At 36.3% G+C, this 19,426-nt stretch overlaps 1 protein-coding gene across 1 annotated transcript in view; it reads left to right on the forward strand.

The window, feature by feature from the left end:
* Positions 1-19,426, forward strand: part of LOC116180686 — a 122,573-nt gene that overhangs the window by 75,446 nt on the left and 27,701 nt on the right. Inside the window, exons 5-6 of the mRNA XM_031500796.1 lie at positions 7,649-8,218; positions 10,295-10,464. Of these exons, the coding sequence (XP_031356656.1) occupies positions 7,649-8,218; positions 10,295-10,464 (740 nt within the window). The remainder of the gene's footprint in view (positions 1-7,648; positions 8,219-10,294; positions 10,465-19,426) is intronic.

Below are 19,426 nucleotides of genomic sequence, written 5' to 3' on the forward strand. Positions count from 1 at the left end.
AAAGCTAGCTACTGAATTGGACGAATTATAAAGCTAGTTATTCGAGAAGGATATTATATATCTCGCGTTTTTGGTATTCCCGAAACTTCAGGTGAGAATGTTGAAGATGAAGTTTCTATTCTGTTACAAAAGATAGAATGTCCATTGTCCTTATGCCGAACGAAATTGAGCGCTGTCCACGCATTGGCAAGAAAATTAACAATAAACCACGTCCCGTCATCATCAAATTCATGAGTTTATTAAAACTAAGGCGCTACTGTACTTAATAAAAACAAGTTGAAATCAGCATATGCATGATTTAAAGGCATTTTTGGTAATGCAGGTCAGTTGATTTTATTAGACGAAGTTTAAAATTTGTCGATCTCACGAGCTGCGTTAAATAATTAATTTTATTTAATTTCAATTGACCGTACGTCTTCATTTTGTAAAACAAATCACAAAGTAAATAATAAGTTTTTATACTGGTAGCGCTATCTAACGGTAAAATTATAGTACCTCCGAAACCCATATCGAAATTATTTTCTTCAATTATCGATCTCACAAGTAATCTAACTCAAAATAGACTAGTGCCTGCACATCTACACTATAGCAGAAAGCTTATAGTGGAAATTTGAATTCTCTAGCTATTGTAGTTGTGGAGATCTCACGCGGACAGCCGGCTTGCCAGCAATGACGAATATAATAGCGTATTTTTTTCAAAAATGCGCTAAAAATTGCTTAAGGGTACGGGAATTACATTACGGGAGGACCTTACTAGCGATCGCGCGAAGTTGTATAAATTGGCAGTGGATAAATATGGGTTTAATAACGTATGGACATACGACGGTGTCATAAAATTAAAGTTAAAAAACACGATTCATTCAATTAGAAGTGCCGATGATATCGGTCTAGATTGAACGTGCCTTTCTAGTAGTGAGGATTCGTTTCCAGTTCTTAATTATTAATATTTGATACCATTACAGTGATTTTTTGTTTTTACTTAAGAATGAACACAGTTTATTTATTACGTTTTAGTTATAGTTATTGATGTCGAAGCGCGTACTGATAAATACGCAAGCAGCAGGGGTTTCTACATTTCAATTATTAAAACCACTTGAATTACTATATTTGTTTGTACACATTCTGTTAGATAATTTTTTTTTGGAATTTCCGTATTTTTCTTTTTTGTAATTTTATTATACATACCTACCTAAGTATAATCTTATCAAGAGAGAATTTCTATTTGTTACCCATCGGTTTGATATTTTTGTTAATATGAGAATATAGGCAATACTACAGATTCACATATCATGGAAACTTTGAAATATAAAGCATTATTAATTAACTTTCAATTTTTTTTCTGAGCAACGCAAATTGTTATAATGACATTTAGTGTTGCGCATATTAATGTCAGATCGCTCCTTAATAATTTTCAGACTTTTTCGGAAAGGATTTTACCATTTTCGTATGACGTAATAGGCGTCACAGAAACATGGCTAAATGGTAACGTTCATACTGACGCTATTAATCTCGATACCTATGTATTCATTCGGTCAGATAGACAAACTAGTAGAGGTGGTGATTTTGGTGTCTACCTAAAAGGTAATATTCCTTATTCACTAATACTTAATCAAGTCACCCAGAGTATTGAGCACTTATGGGTTAAGCTATACTTATCAAATTTGACATTGGTTCTAGGTGTGATTTACAGACCCCCTAACTCTGAGATGCAATCGTTCCTATCAACCATAGAGGATACTTTAGCGGATATATATCCACAAGAAGGTAATGTTATATGTGTAGGTGATTATAATATTGACTTATTTAAATTCAATACAAATGCAGATAATTTAATTGCAATACATGAAATTTTTAATTTAAAACAGATTATTAACGTACCAACGCGGGTTACTAGCGATTCGGCGACCTTAATAGATTTGTTATTCCTGAACCTAGACAATCCTGTAGTTAATTCTGGAACTGTTGATATCGACATATCAGACCATTTTTTAATCTTCTGTGAATTACAGGTAGACCAGCCTGTAGCAGAAACCCCCAATATTGTTTCATTTCGTCAGCTTCACAATATTGACAAACAACAATTTCAAAAACATATGGAGGACGCTAAATTACAATTAGATTCAATTTTTGTGATTCAAAATATTGACGATAAAGTTTCACTTTTAAATCAACAAATTCTCTCCTGGTTTAATTATCATGCACCTTTAAAAAGACGGCAGGGTTGTACCAAAATTTCACCCTGGATCACACCAAATATTAAATTGATGCAGAAACTAAGGGATAAAGCGTTTAATAGTTACAAAAAATGTAAAACATCGGGGAAATGGGAGTACTATAAGCAATTAAGAAATTTCACTACAAATGCCATCAGAAATGAAAGGAGAGCCTACCTTAAACATAAGTTAGAGAATAGTACAGTTAAGGAGAAGTGGGCGGAATTGAAAAAACTAAATACTAGCAAGACACGTCGTACTATTCCCACTAAACTTAAGGACCCTAACTTAATGAATTCTTATTTTGTAGGATCCACAATACAAATATCCGGAGCTCAACAAAATCTCATTAACTACTATAATGTCACGTGTTCTGTAAATGATAGTTTTTCTTTCAACCTGGTTACTGAGATGGAAGTCACTAGTATTGTATACAAAATAAAAACAAAAGCATTTGGTACCGACGGTTTAAATATAGATCTTGTTTTATATTGCTGTCCTTATATTATCAAATATATAACACATATAGTTAATGAATGTTTGCAAAATTCATACTTTCCTCGTGAATGGAAACAAGCAAAAGTTATTCCCTTGCCAAAAATCAATTCGCCGACAGAATATAGCCATCTACGGTGTATTAGTATCTTGCCGGTCATGTCGAAAGTTTTGGAAAAGATAATGGAATTGCAAATAAGAGCATATCTTGATAAGCAGGAGATTATACTCCCAACTCAATCGGGGTTTAGAAAAGGATACAGCTGTATTACAACCCTAGCTGATATTACTGATGACATTATGGCTGCTGTAGACCAAAATAAGATTTCAGTTTTAATTTTGCTTGACTATTCCAAGGCCTTCGACATGATTAGTCATCCTCTCTTAGTTGCAATATTACACTACATCGGGTTTAGCCAAAAGGATCGGCTGCTTCTAGAATCATTTACATCAGATAGAAGTCAAAGGGTATTTATAGACGGAAAAACATCACAATCCCTGGCACTTACTAGAGGAGTTCCACAAGGATCTATATTAGGGCCGCTGCTTTACACAGTTTATACCTCCCAGTTTCATAAGGTAATTCGTTTTTGCAAAAGTCACTTTTTTGCTGACGACACGCAACTACTGACTTCTTTTTCTCCTAATCAAATGGCAGATGTAAACACATTTATTAATGAAGATCTGGAAAGTTTGCTTTCAATATCAAATGATCACGGCCTTCAAATAAACCCTAAAAAATCAATGGCCATAGTATTTGGTTCCGAGCGCAATAGGACTAACGCTATGAATAATTTGCAGTTAATATTGGGTGGTGCTAGGTTAACTTTTACCGATAAAGTAAACAGTTTGGGTATCATTATAGATCACAAACTTAGATTCACGAGTTACGTAACCCATATGCTGCAAAAGAGTTACAGTGCTCTCAAGCTAATTTACTGACATCGTCACATTCTTGGACAAAACCTCAAGAAAATTTTATGTGAGTCACTAGTACTATCGCATCTTAATTACGGTGATGTATTATATGCTCCTTGCTTAACCGTGTTTGACATTAAAAGACTGCAGAAGGTTCAAAACTCCTGCTTACGTTTGATGTTTGGTGTGCGACGAGGAAGGCATATATCCCATAAACGAATAATAGTTCAATGGTTGACAATGTTTGACAGAAGAGTTCTACATATGACATGCTTTTATTATAAAATCTTAAAGTATAAAACTCCTCCTTACCTTGCCAACAAAGTAACATTTAGAACCGATATCCATAATATAAATATTCGAAGGAAAGATCTTATCACAATTCCCCGCCACTACAAGTCAATTTTCAAACGATCGTTCTCCTACAACATTGCGAAATGGGTAAATCATTTTCATATCAATGATCTCACTATGTCATGTCATACGTTAAAATCAAAAATTAGAGAACGGCTATTGATCGACGATTAGTATGTGTAACAATTGACAGTCAGCACATAACATATCAAACCCAAAAGTATTCTAACGCTTCCGTGATACATACATAGTATCTGTACTTTTGTAAACGCCCTATTTTGCTTGGTAAATAATAAGAAAATCTCTCTATTTTAAAATCACAACTCTACTGCAACATTTTACAATCAGGTTCATGCGGAAGAACAGTATTCTGGCTTTGAGTCAGTTGTCTGAGCTTGAATCCTTATTTCATTAAGTGTACAATACAAATGTTTTGTTTTCTTATCTTTTTTGTAAATTATTGGAAAACCTAATGAAATAAAAATTATTATTATTATTATTATTATTATAACATACAACAATTAGGGATGCTAAAAACGTAAATTTATCGCCTTTTTTTTTTTTTTTTGTGTCAGGTGGGGAAATGCATTATGCACACTCCGGATGGAAAAGTCCGGAGTAGTGTGGGACTCTCACCCACTAAAACCCCACCTGAGGCTTCGGCTTCTAGGGCCATTCGCCTTTATACATACTTTTACACAGAAAAAGATGACTATATAAGTACAATGGGACAGAAACGGATCTAGTTACATTTATTAACATACAAAACCAACAATTTAAAAATATCATAGATCATTTGCTATACCAATTCTTTGGATGAAGGCAAGAGTATTTTTACATTGCTCTTTGTTTTTAAAGTTATTTTCCCATGCAGGGTCGATATTAAAGAGCACACGTACATCTGTGTACTGCGGACAGACAGAAATAATATGATGTGGTGTTAAAATAACACCACATTGTTCGCATAGTGGCCGTTCTTCGCCCGCCAACAAATATCCATGAGTGAGGGCAGTATGCCCCAGCCGGAGTCTGTACAGCCTGATCAAGTTCAAACGCCCAACGTCGATATAAAATAGCGGATCCAGACTCTGTTTGATCTTCTTCAAAGCCGTATCAGTCTCCGACCTCTGTTCACTCCACCGCTCATAAATTTTCGTCTTCACAAGTTCACGTCGTGCAATAGATGACATATTCGTAAAGTCAACGTTATCCAGTTGGAGATAGTTTAATACCTCTCTAGCTCTAACACCTAACGATCTACATCTATTTAGCCGAGCAATTGTAGTTGCATCAGTAAGTGATATAAAATTTGGATGTTTATCATCTATCCTTACTTTTATATAATAGTTTGCAACAATCTGTTTCCGGCGTAGAGCTAGAGGGGGAATATTTGCCTCGACGTGGAGCGATGTTACCGGACTTGTTGGATATGCTCCCAAAGAGTAGCGAATGGCCAGGTTCTGAATCTTGTCAAGTTTCTCAATCAAAGTATTACTGCCACATGTAGAGTACGCTGCACATCCATAATCCATCCTTGACAGGATGAGGGCCTTATAAATATCTAGGAGGGTCTTAGGGTGAGCTCCCCACCTATGATGAGCTAGAACTCTCATAATGTTCAGCGATTTTCTACATGTAGCCGCAACATTCTCCAAATGCTTTGACCATCGTAATCCCCTATCAAAGGTAAGTCCGAGGAACTTGACTTCTTGGACAACACTGATTATACGATTGTTCATAAACAAAACGGGGTCATAGTGGGGCTTACGGAGTCGACAAAAGTGAACAACCTTTGTCTTCTCCTCCGACAGCACGTACCCGACAGCATTGGCGTTATGACAAATGATGTTAATTGCCGTTTGTAGGTTTCGAGTTATTGTGCCAACCGTCTTACCAGAACAACAAACCATTAAATGTTCTCTCAAACGCGTACCTAAGGTCTCCCTTTACAGTACCCCACTGATAATTGAATAATTCTAAACTCTTTCGCCAAATTAATTCGACTCTATTGCAAAACCCAAAATATTCCCATTGTAGAACTCTTGTTTGAGTTACGTCCCTGGCAACCTAAGGAAACGTAAACGTCATACAATGTAAGCCCACAAACATTTCCATTAGGGCCTAATAATCGTTGCTGTTACGCCACATGCCAAATTAAAAAAATGAAACGCATTTAAAAATTGGTAATATCAGAAGGATTTAAAAAAAGAAATATTCATGAAGGCTCTTGGAAACCCTTGGAAGACACTTGAAAAATTACTAGTTTTAAGGTTTATTGAAGACTTAAAAAATAGAAGGCCCCTAGAGACTCTCAAAAATTCTTGGACTACTTAAAGACTATCTGTAACTGGTTCTTATTTCCCTTAAAGCCTTATGAAGCCTCGTACTTTTCAGTCTCTTTAAACACTGAAAACCGAGTAATAGTTATTTACATAAAAGTCAAGAAAATGACACATTACTGACGAGGAGATATTGAAGGGCGAGGCCTTTTGGAGCCGAGTACTTTAATTTCCGAGTCAAGTAATGTGTCATTTTCCTAACGAGTTTTGTAGTAAATTTTACCCGAAATCGTATTTTAATATAAGATTTCAATTATATATAAAACTTATAATTAATGTCAATCTGTCAGTGATGACATGAGTCATTATAGACATTAGAAATGTCATAAATGCGGCCGGTAAAGTGACAAGCGGCAGGAAACGTAGTCTGTTCTGCCTCTGTCATGGAAACTAAAATTTCCTGACAGAACGTAGGCATGAAAATGAAGGTTTCAGGACGATTTTGTGTAAAAGGCATAATATCTAGAGGTTCATAAGACTCTTTGCGTATACAGACGACTTTTAAAGGCTTTTGTACAAAACTTTAAATTTATTTGGTTTTCCCTTGCCTTGCGCAGTTCAATTTATTTTATTTTTGTGGAAAGAGAATGTGGATTGTATGATTTTGATTTGTAATCGTTGAACAATAAACACGTATTTGAACCAGCAAAACATGATCCTAACGAGCCGGATTTGTATTACTTATTACAATTGTAATAAGCGTTAATCATTACGCGAAGTATTTGGATAATCATTACGCGAAGTGTATTTCTCGTTCTAGCTCTTGCTCGTATATTGTTTAGTTCCTCGCATCAAAATAGCCGTCCAGGTGTTGCAGTCACGCAAGGCCACTACGAAGATACCGGCCAACAAAACATTTCGTCCTCGTCTCGTTATCACCAGAAGTTCTATCCAACAGCACGATAAGTCCCAGGCTTATTCTTCACGAGTGATTAGGAAGTTGCAAGAGTTTACTTCATCACTAGCAGTAACACCATCGAATACGCATCAACATAAGGTCAGATCATTCCTTTTTTTACATTATTATTTCCTTATCACACGTACCTGTCTTTACCATGCCGAATAAAAAAGAACAACTTTCAGTTTCAAGTTTGGAGCTAAGCGCAACTCTAATTGAAGATTTGCAGCGATTAAAAAACAAACGCTCCTATTTAAAAAAACAACTTACCATTTTGCAAAATTATTTAGACGAACCAGATTCTGACAGTTGTAAGAATAAGGTTCAGAAACAATTCGAAGTTTGCGAAAGAGCTATTGATTCTTTTGAATCATTTTTGGAAAGCATATTCGATGCTGACCATGACGATTTGTTTGATGAGTTTTTTTCAGAAAAGTCCGAGACGGATACATTTTTCGGCGTCTTAAAGACTAAAGTTATTTCAAAATTTGGCAAAGATAATCCGTCCACAATTACGGACACTTCTCCTATCGAACGCAAATTGGCACGCTTGCCTCGTATTAATTTAACATCATTCTCGGGAAAATACGAAGAATGGTTAAGTTTCCGCGACTCCTTTCACTCTCTAATCGATTCGAATAAGTCACTAACAACAATTGAAAAATTTCAATATTTAAAAGGTGCTGTAATTGGCGAAGCAGCAGCCGTCATAAAATGTTTGGAAACATCTGAGACTAATTATGATCAAGCCAAAGATTTACTAAAAAGTAGATATGAAAATAAACGCGTCATTATCAGTAATCACATTAAAGCTCTTTTTGAATTGCCTGTAGTTACAAGAGAATCGCACGATAATTTTCGCAACATGCTCGATTCCATTTTGCAGCACACACGTGCGTTAAAAGCAATGGGTCGCCCGGTAGAAGGTTACGATGACTTTCTGATTTATTTAATCACATCAAAATTTCCATTTTCGACACGTAAGGAATGGGAAGATAAGGGTAAGGTTTCCGAATTGCCTACTTTACAATTATTACTAACGGATTTTTTGCTGCAAAAATGTCACACTTTAGAAACAATACACGCAAATGAAGTTACTTTTCATCCAAATAAACAAATTGCCTCTCATAATATCAAGCGTTTCTCGAATAGTGCGAACTGTATTCTCAATACAAACATTTACTGTAACATTTGCAAGAGAGCTGATCATTTTGCCAGTCAGTGTCCAATTTTGTTGGATTTACCTGTGAACAATCGTATTTTGAAGGTTAAAGAAAGAAATTTATGTATAAACTGTTTAAGGGTAGGTCACAAATCAAGAGAGTGTAAATCTTCCCGATGCAAAAAATGCAATGGTGCTCACAATACCATTTTGCACATAAACCCTAACATAGGACATTCAGAAGGCCAATCTAGTAACCAGCCAGCGGCTGTAAATGTAACCGTTGAATCTTCTTCCTTGCATTTATCTAATTTAACGCATGTACCTTCAAACGTGGTTTTATCAACATGCTTACTACAGATCAAAGGTAATGACGGGGTTTTTATAGATGCACGTGCAATACTGGATTCTGGATCTCAAATTAATATTATATCCACGAAATTGTGCAAAAGGTTGGGATTAATATCAAATACAGTTGAGCTATCTATAACAGGCGTTTGCAACAAGTTTACAAAATGTAATCATATCACAACGTCACAAATTAGGTCAAAATATGGCAATTTCTCTATCAATTTAAATTTGTATGTGTTAGATTATATCAGGAGTTATTTACCCACGAATTTGTTCAATAAGATTAACGTAAATTTACCTCAAAACACTTTCCTCGCGGATCCTGATTACAATATGGGCGGTGAAATAGATCTACTTATAGGGGCGGAAATATTTTACAGTTTACTTTTAGATGGGATAATTCACGCACAGCCAAAAGGATTAATACTAAAAGAAACAGTTTTCGGTTGGATAATTTCAGGTAGCATATCAGCTCCTAGGCCAAATAAATTAGCCTCGTGTAATTTAACTACGTTGCAAGAGTTAAACGAAAAGATCTCGGCATTTTGGGAAGTTGAAAGAGTTCCTAATATTCAAATAAGGTCCTTCGAAGAACAAAGATGTGAAACGCATTTTCAAAAAACAATTACTCGTGATTCCAGTGGTAGATTTGTAGCGTCGCTCCCTTGGACGACGAACCCAAAGTTGTTAGGGCATTCGCTAGAAATTGCTAAAAAACGTTTTCTAAATTTAGAGCGCAGGTTACTAAATCACAACGAGGAAAAATTAGAGTACGATAAGTTTTTGTGTGAGTATTTGCAATTAGGTCATATGCGCGAAATGGGAACATTGAAAACGCGAATGGTTTTGGTTATTTTTTGCCACACCACGCAGTCCATAAAGCCGATAGTTTAACCACGAAAACAAGGGTTGTTTTCGACGCGTCTTCAAAAACGTCTACGGGCGTCTCGTTAAAATGATCTTTTAATGACTGGCCCGGTAATCCAAAGCGATTTATTTAGTATCTTAATTAGATTTCGATTCCACAAATACGTTGTAACTGCAGACATCAGCAAGATGTATCGGCAGATATTGATTAATCCCGATGACACAAAATTTCAACAAATTTTGTATCGTTTTGAGCACAGTGAGCCGATAAAGGCATTTGAATTACTTACATTAACTTATGGGACGCGACCGGCATCATTTATTGCAACGCGATGTTTAAAAGAATTGGCTCTAGCAATTGAAGATCAACCGCGAATTCAGAAAATTATCATGGAAGATTTTTACATGGATGATCTTATCACAGGGGCGGATAACCCCCAAGAATTAGTCTTTATCCGTGATAAGGTAAATCATATACTTTCGGAAGCAGGATTTCATTTACGCAAATGGGCGTCAAACAATCCAGACGTTTTAAATGGGTTTCATATGACTAACGTCACAAATTTAATATTGAACCTTAATCACGATGAATCTTTAAAAACATTAGGGGTAGGTTGGGCTCCTTCTTCAGACCTGATCCAATATAATGCGCATATGAATTCTACGAGATCAATCGTAACAAAACGGTTCATTTTAGCTAACGTCTCACAAATCTTTGATCCCTTAGGTCTTGTAGGTCCAGTCACGGTTATGGCAAAGCTGCTTATGCAGGACATTTGGAAATTACGCATTGGTTGGGATGTGGAGCTCTCGCAAAATTTAAAGCATCGTTGGGAGGAGATTTCAAGTCAATTACTTACCATTGGGGTAATAAAAATTACGCGATGCGTGGCAACAGATCCTACCTCCAGTTTAGAATTACACGGATTTTCAGACCCCAGTGTAAGGGCGTACGGTGCCTGTATCTATATCAGGGAAATTTTAGTAGATAATTCGGTACGATGCCAACTGCTATGCGCTAAATCACGTGTAGCGCCGCTGAAAACTTTAACTTTGCCAAAATTAGAACTATGCGCTGCTCTACTACTAACTGATTTAGTTGATAAGGTTTTAAATTCATCGCGAAAAGAATTTGCACGAGTTATATATTATTGCGATTCAACAATCACTTTGTCTTGGATAAAGGGTTGTCCAAGTAGATGGAAGGTTTTCGTTGCTCACAGAGTTGCAGATATCCAATCTAAATCTAACATCAATAATTGGGTTCATGTTCCTACGCAAGACAATCCTGCCGATATTATTTCCCGTGGATTATTACCGAAACAGTTGTCCAGTAGCAAATTATGGTGGAGCGGTCCTAATTTTTTACTAGACCCTAATTACTCGCCTACTATATTTTATCCCGATGAGATATCAATGGAAGCAAGGGTTTTAGTCGCATGCAAAAATATAAACTTTCAACAATTCTCAGATTTCATTTTTAATAAATTTTCTACGTTCGAAACCCTTATAAGAGTAACCGCATTCTGCAAACGTTTTATAAACAATTGCAGAGATAAATCGAAAAAAGTGGTAGGTAAATTATTACTATTGGAAATTAATGAAGCAGAAGCGACGCTTGTGAAAATGGTACAAGAAGAATCCTTTGGGGATGAAATTAGGTTATTAAAACAATCCAAAAATTTGAACTCTAATTCGCCCATTTTATCGCTTAATCCGTTTTTGGATGGCGATATTTTGCGTGTGGGAGGAAGGTTACGTCATTCTGACTTAGCGTTCTCGAAAAAATTTCCAATATTATTGCCGAAATCGCACGCATTCACAAACCTAGTTATTCGAAATGAGCACATCAAAGCACTTCATGGTGGTGTGCAAACAACACTGTCGCAAATTAGACTACGGTATTGGCCGATACATGGCAGAAGCGTAACTCAAAAAATTCTTAGACAGTGCGTAGTATGCTTTACAAATAAACCAATTCCTTTTAATTACAAAATGGGTGATTTACCCAAAAGTAGATTGGCAATTGATCGTCCATTTGCTAAAGTGGGGGTGGATTATTTTGGGCCATTCCTTATAAAGGAGGGTGGTAGACGCTCAAAACGTACTTGTAAGGTGTACGGTTGTGTATTTGTTTGCATGCTAACAAAGGCAGTTCATTGTGAGGTGGTAGAGAGTTTAACTACCGAGGCATTTATTGCTTGCTTTAAAAGATTTATTTCGCGACGAGGATTATCAGCAGAAATATTTTGCGATAATGCGACCAATTTTGTTGGTACAAGCAATGAGCTTCGGGAATTGTATAAATTTTTAGAGAGTGAAAAGAACGCAGAAATAATTTCAGATGCAGTTTTGCAATATCGTGTTAAGTGAAATTTTAATCCACCAAAAGCGCCTCACTTTGGTGGTCTATGGGAAGCTGCGGTAAAATCTTTTAAAAATCACATTTACAAAATCGTGGCTCACGCAAATTTGGAATTTATAGAATTTTACACTTTACTTATCGAAATTGAAGGTGTTCTTAATTCTCGGCCGTTAATTCCTATGAGCTCAGATCCTAATGATCTCGACTTTCTCACCCCGGGTCATTTCTTAATTGGTGACCACATGCGTGCTTTACCAGAACTTGATTTAAGCGAAGAAAAGCCCAATCGTCTGTCTCGTTGGCAACGTATTCAGCAGTTGCGGCAGCAGTTTTGGAAGAAGTGGAGTCGAGATTATGTCCAAGAGCTCCAAAGGCGTCAAAAATGAAAAATTCCAGGAGATACGACTCTTACCGTTGGTCAACTTGTGCTTCTTCAAGAAGACAACGCTCCGTCACGTCATTGGAAATTGGGTCGTGTCACGAAAGTCCATCCTGGTCCAGATAACGTTGTGCGTGCGGCAACAATTAAGACGTCACATGGTGAAGTAAAACGACCATCAGTGCGATTGTGTGTGTTGCCAACAAATTAACGAGCCGTCAAGTGTTAGTAGCTTGATGTTTCATTTTTTTATTGTTGACTGTATGTACATTAATATTTTTTGTGATGCCATTTGTAGCGGCAACTTAGTAATGACAACAATTGGTTAAGTTTTGAATAATATTTAGTTGAAATACTTACCTATGTTAAATATTTCAAGGGGGCCGACTATGTACAAAACTTTAAATTTATTTGGTTTTCCCTTGCCTTGCGCAGTTCAATTTATTTTATTTTTGTGGAAAGAGAATGTGGATTGTATGATTTTGATTTGTAATCTTCGAACAATAAAACACGTATTTGAACCAGCAGAACAGCTTTAAATACCTGATAAAAGCCCTTTGAGGATCTTAAGTGCTAAACTAAAATTCAAAATTCCTGTTTTAACCATTTGTGAGCCCTTAAAGTCCTTAAAATCCTTCAAAGAATAATATATTTCTAAAGAACGTTTTTGAAAGCCCTTAAATTGGCGTAGGTACTAAAAGGCTCAGTTATAAGCTAATTAAGCGCTATTAAGGCCTATAAGAAATTCCCGAAGTCACTTGCAGGCTCTTCAAAACCGTTGACGATTCATACGGAACCTTTTTTGGAAGGTTGTAAAAGCGTTTATAGACTCTTAGAGACTTTTCAAAACGAATATCTTCAAGTCTTCAAAGACTGTTAAAAGCATGGTAAAGACCCTAAAGATCACTAAAAGGCTATGGAGACAATAAATGGAAACATTTTGGTGGCTCATGAAGCCTGTGAAATACTCTAACAAACAAATAAATCCATTAAAGGTCCTTAAAATATCTTAAAGACCCCTAAAATCTATCTAAAATGCGGACCTAGATACGGACCCAATGAGACACCCCTTTAAATTATCTGCTCTTAAAGAATCTTAAGCACTAAATGCTTAGTAAAGACTAAATCATTGTAACGAGAGCAATTATTTTACGTAAATTGTTCATTGAAACATGCGTAAGGATAATTTCCAAAGTTTAAAAGAATTCGCTATGTCAAGTTCGAGTATTTATTTTGTCGACTGTAGTTCAGCGAGCTTTATTTGTCATATGTGTCATATCTGTCGGTCACGTCTTTGTTTTACATCGTATTTGGCGCCCCAATGACGGAAATTTGTTTCCGTTACCGACAGTTCGGAATGTTGACTGATAATATTTATTGTAAGAATTATATGCTGTTTATGTACCACAGATTTGCTTCCTTAACCTATGTTAATTATGTTAATGTATACACATTTCCTTGGAGACTATACTCCCTCATTTCTGGAGGGCGCTCGAAATCTGTTATAAGTAAACATCTTGGCCCTCCACCAGAAAAGGAGGTTGCTGTGACAGTAGTGCGACGAACTTTGGGCCAGTTCGTACGCAACGGTGACTTAAAAAAACCAATGTCTTAGAATAAAATAAGTAAGAAAATTTAATGGTCGGAAACGAATAATAATTAACAAAATAAATAAGATACTCCTGATTGATCGGCGGTGTCGGTAGGGATCCTTGAGCGCCACCAGAGGGATGCGGCACCCTGCCATTGGGCAGGACGGCGGTATCGTAGACGATTACAATTGCCACTGGAAACGGCGTATTCCAGGGGCCGGACGGGTTCCACGCGAACTAACGATAGCGCTTTCGGAAACACAAATAATTCACAACGGTAGCTACGGGAAACGGTACCTATTCAGGAAAACAAAATAAAAACCCCCCTTGATATTTAACGGATGCAAAAGCTTATCTTCGGAATTAAACGGTGCCAAACTAAATCGGCTAGGAAAATAGCAAAAGATTCGAGATTAAACGGTGCGGTGAAATTTAGAACGGAGCGAAAACTAAAAAAATCAGACACGTTTTGTATGAACGCCAAAAAGCAAAAAGATTCCCTCTACAATGAGCATTTACCTTTTATAAACTTCGGCCGTTTCGGGAAGGGAACTTGGTTTTACCAACCCGCGCCAGTCCATTCAAAATAACACTGAGAATAGAATATTCGTTTTTAATTAATTCTGAAGCCGGGCCATAAAAATCTGAGCGTCATCTCAATCGGTTAAGGAATTAAGCGCGCATCCAACGATATCAAACTCGATGCAGTCGGCTACTGTTTTCTGCAACTCATTTAATTAGTCGCAAATTAATTACACTTACCTAAATGGTCGCGGTGGCAGTTCAGAATTCCGATTTCCAATTAGCACCTGTGCCTAATTGGCCTCTGGTATCTATCACGGCGATGTGTGTTATCTCCGGCGGCACGCCGCAGAAAGCGTGTCATTCTCGCTGCCAAAACCCGTTCCAATCTTGGTTTTACTTACTATAGGGAAACTAAAAATGCTGATTAGTTAATTAACGGTGCGGAAAGGTAACAATATTATTGATCCCTCAGCTTCTTCGCAAGGAGGGCTTTCGGCTGCTACAAAAATAATAATTCACATATTGGAACAGTCTCAAACAGCTAATTAATTTCGGCGGCTACTTACTTCTGCTTCAAGCCGGAAACGAAACACAAATACAATCTTCTTACACCAAATCACGGCGGTATTGTTTCAAACAGGCCGGTCCTGTTAGTAACGAAGCGTTCCAAATACAACATCTACCGGGTGGCCATTAAAGCTGGTAATTTCTAGTACGGCCAGAACGGGTGCGTTACAGTAGATAGTAGCATTTTTATGAAAACATTTCAAACTTGTCAATTGCATTAGAATCTCCGCTACAAGAAATTGTTAATAAAAAAAAATGTTGCAATAAGCTTTACTTCAGAGAAATTGGAAAATTTGGACATTATTGTTAATTTTCCAATCACAAGTAATGATGTCTCCACCCAAATCGGTATATCTTTAAAAGATATTCCTGGATCTATAAATTTATTTGGTTTTACATTTCAGTTAAATTGTATATGGAATTTTATTTCTCCATTGGACCATAACAACATTGGTCATTATACAGCATTGTGCAAACGAGTAAATGGAGAATGGGAACTGTATGACTACTGTAAACCAGATAGCCTTATAGTTGCACCAAACAGGAAAGTTACCCCGCATGCACTATTTTATACAGTACAGGTACTACTCATTGAAAGTGTATTTTTGAGTACTTTGCTGTTTTTGTTATAAATGCTTTATTTGATTTTATTTTGCCTTTATTTTGGAGTGGGCGGGGTTTCAGCCAAGGCTGCTCTACCAACCCAACCCACTATAAATTTATAAATATCCATGCCCTAACCCGGATTCGAACCAGGGACTATTAGCACCACAGTCCAGCTTTAACTGAACTGCGCCACACAGGCCTATGTTACTTAATGTAATTTTGTGTGTGGTATTGATCCATTAATAATTTGGTAATATAAAAAACATTCCTGGAGTTAAGTTCAGATTACTTGTTCTAAAACTTCAAAAACGTAAACAAACAAGATTTGGTTAAGATTGTATTAAGAATGGATTATCTTTAAGAGTCTAAACTGATAAACGACCATATTCCGAATATCTGCTCAATCCAGATCGATAAATAAAGTCATTCAATGTTTTCTAATACGTTATACGCTTTGTTTTGAGAAAGATCCAGCTTTACAATTAAATTTATCATGACGTAATATAAGTGCAGCAATAATTATCTGCCAAAAAAAAATTGATGGGTTGTGATAATTTCAGGTAAGGTAGGGAGTTTCACATCAACATACAATTCGTCACAAACTCGATCCCATTGCATTCCTAGTACTGAAATCACATGACTATTCTTGTCTTCCATCTCATCTACATTTGACATCCAAAGTCTCAAGTCCATTCCAGCTTCAGCTAACGATTGAACTGATTTTGTTCGAAAATTCTTGTACTCCTCCACGGTATTTTCAGAACTGACACAATTGTCCACGTAGGTATAAAGAATTATACAGTTTCTGGGCAATGTCTTTGTTTTCATTCTGAACATTTACCAAATGAAATCCTAACACTGCTCCAAGGATAAAGGGACTACAATTCGTACCAAACATGACACGTTTGTGACTGTATTCTGCTAAGTTTTGTTTAGATTTATCTTTCCACCAAAGAAATCTCATACAATCTGTTAACGCCGTATTATTATATTTTATAATATATATGATATAAACTAGATGGAGTAACTGTGGCTTTATTAATGTTAATGCAATTTGAATGCGATGAGTGGGGGCAAAAGAGAAAAATTTCCCACATTCGAAAAGCTGCATCGAATCGTGTTTGTTTTGAAGCAATATACTTTTCCAAGTTTGAAAATCAATCCATTTTTTTCTTGTTTTTTTTTGTAAACTCGGTAGTGCTGGACGAATTCAACCCTTCCTTATTGTCACCCCTTGATCTCCTTATTCCCCCCCGTGCATCGTAGTGGTCGCCCAGCACCGACTGAATTGTAAGTATATTTATATTTTTTCCATATATTTTGTGTTTTGAATTTATCAAAAAATTATACATTGGTCCAAATCAAGCCGGATTTGCACGTTTGTTATAGTACATAAATAGTAGAGTTATAGATAACACGTTTCGGTGCAGGTTGATAAGCGCTTTTATAGTATAGAATTCAAGTTGTAGATATCAAAACTTTGATAAAACCGCCACACATATTCCATTATTGTCAATTTAGCGCGATATTTAGCGGTTCTGAACGATGGACAAAAAAGCGGAACATCGTCTTAAGATTTTAAAGGCAAAAAAAGAACAATATTTTGCTAACATTCAACGGGTATATGATTTTAGTAGGGATGTTTCAACCCCAGAGAAATTGAGTTATTTTAAGATGAGGTACACTAATTACGAGGCAACCAAAGTTAAATTGTTAGAAACAATAGAAGATATAAACTTATTAGAGTGCGAATTAGACGAACACTTTGTTCCAAGTTTTAAAATCATTGAGACGATTGAGCAAATAGTATGTTACATTGAACATGTTGCTCAAAAGATTAAAATTCATAGTAGTTCTACTAGTAGTGCCCCCTCTACAAGAAGTGAAGAGCGGACTAACAGAATTCGCAAACTACCGGATATTCCACTCCCAAAATTCAGTGGAGATTTAAAAGAGTGGCCTTTATTTATTGAATGCTTCAATAGTCTAATTCACAACAACCCTGAATTAAACGACGTTAATCGGGCGCATTATTTACTCGGCTGTTTAAGTGATACTGCACTATCGGTATGTTCTGGAATAGCTCCTACAGGAGACAATTACAGAATCATTCTTGCTGCGCTTGTTGACAAATATGAGGACAAACGTGCCATAGCTAATTCCTTATTAGAACAATTGTTTATGTTTAAACAAAGTCCTACTGAAAATGTTCATACGTTAAACGCGTTCGTAGATAAATTCGATCCTGCCGTTACAGCTTTGCGAAAATTAGATATACCAGATTTAGCCGACTACATTTTAGCATACTTAGCTTTTCAAAAACTAAATCCCGAGACTCAACGTCTATTCGAAAACACTAGGAGAAAAACGGATATGCCTTCCTATAAGGACATCATTACTTTCATAAAAGAACAAGCCAAAATTTGTGCACGCACTAGCACCGTAGTAAATAAATTGGCAAGTAGGGATCCGTGAAGTTGGAGTGTCGACTTGAAAGGAATTAAGTCCCATGTATCTCATAATTTTGTGCTCATTTTGTGCTAATTTGTGCTGCTAATTTAAAATTTTGTGCTCATCAGCTTAATGAGTAATTCAACTTTTTCTGATGACACTCCAACTTCACGCTGGAGTGTCAACATTGATATTTTCAAAATTTTCTTTTACTATAATTTTGTGCTCATTTTGTGCTAATTTGTGCTTCTAATTTAAAATTTTGTGCTCATCAGGTTAATGAGTAATTCAACTTTCTCTGACGACACTCCAACTTCACGCTTGAGTGTCAACATCGATATTTTCAAAATTTTTTTTACTATAATTTTGTGCTCATTTTGTGCTAATTTGTACTGCTAATTAGCAGTCCATGTACTGTATTGTCTAAGTTGGAAACCCATAATATTCTAGACACCGAAAGAATTGTAAAGATACCTATTCATAGAAAAAGAATATGATGGTGTAAAGATAGAAAGCTAATATTCTCCAAAAGGTTTCGCAAATACTTGCAGTTAGTAATGAACAATTAGGTACATCTCCAGGTGTAAATTTTCGAAGTAGGTTATGTAATGTCGTCTCACGTGACGTTGCCAATGTCAATTTCGCTAAGATGGCGGGTCCAGGTAAAATTGCGATGTCATCCACGTTCTGCGTAAGAAATATCCAGGTAGAGAATAACGTAAAAGTAATCCAGAAGAGAAAATGATAAGAAGTTAAGAGAGAAGTTTGAGCGAACCTTGAGGGAAGATAAAACCCTAAAAAACGTATTAAGAAAAATGCTGAAGTACATACCTCACACTAATTACTTACAAAGCGTATTCAATGGAGCACAGCCACAGCACATCAGAAATAGAGAAAAACACTCAATAGAAATATGTTCACAGCCAAAACAGATTGACACAAAGTCAAGTAAAAAGTAATGGCGTATCGAGAAAAATTTGCACGCAATTAACCCAGATCCAGATCGTCTCTGAAAGGAAGAAGTATAGGACATGCGTATGTAGAAAAAAAGAAGATCACGACCTCTAGTGGCGAACCAAAGAACTATGGTAATAACAAATATACTATAGAAATGACTGGCATCTAAACTAAACGGGTTTACAGAGGGAATACCTAGATGGGGTGAGAAATATAAAGAGAGGTGCAACTCGATTAATTTAGATGAGGCTTATTGCAAGATGCTTCAGTACATCGGCAATTTGGTAAAGAATAATCGATTTCCGCAGATGCAGCAGCGTTTATTTATTTATTTACTATTCCTCTCTTGTTCTGGGCCCTCAACAGGCTTACGCCCAAGTACAGAGT

The sequence above is a fragment of the Photinus pyralis genome, unplaced genomic scaffold (assembly GCF_008802855.1).
Source record: "Photinus pyralis isolate 1611_PpyrPB1 unplaced genomic scaffold, Ppyr1.3 Ppyr1.4_LG9, whole genome shotgun sequence".
NCBI classification, from domain to species: domain Eukaryota; kingdom Metazoa; phylum Arthropoda; class Insecta; order Coleoptera; family Lampyridae; genus Photinus; species Photinus pyralis.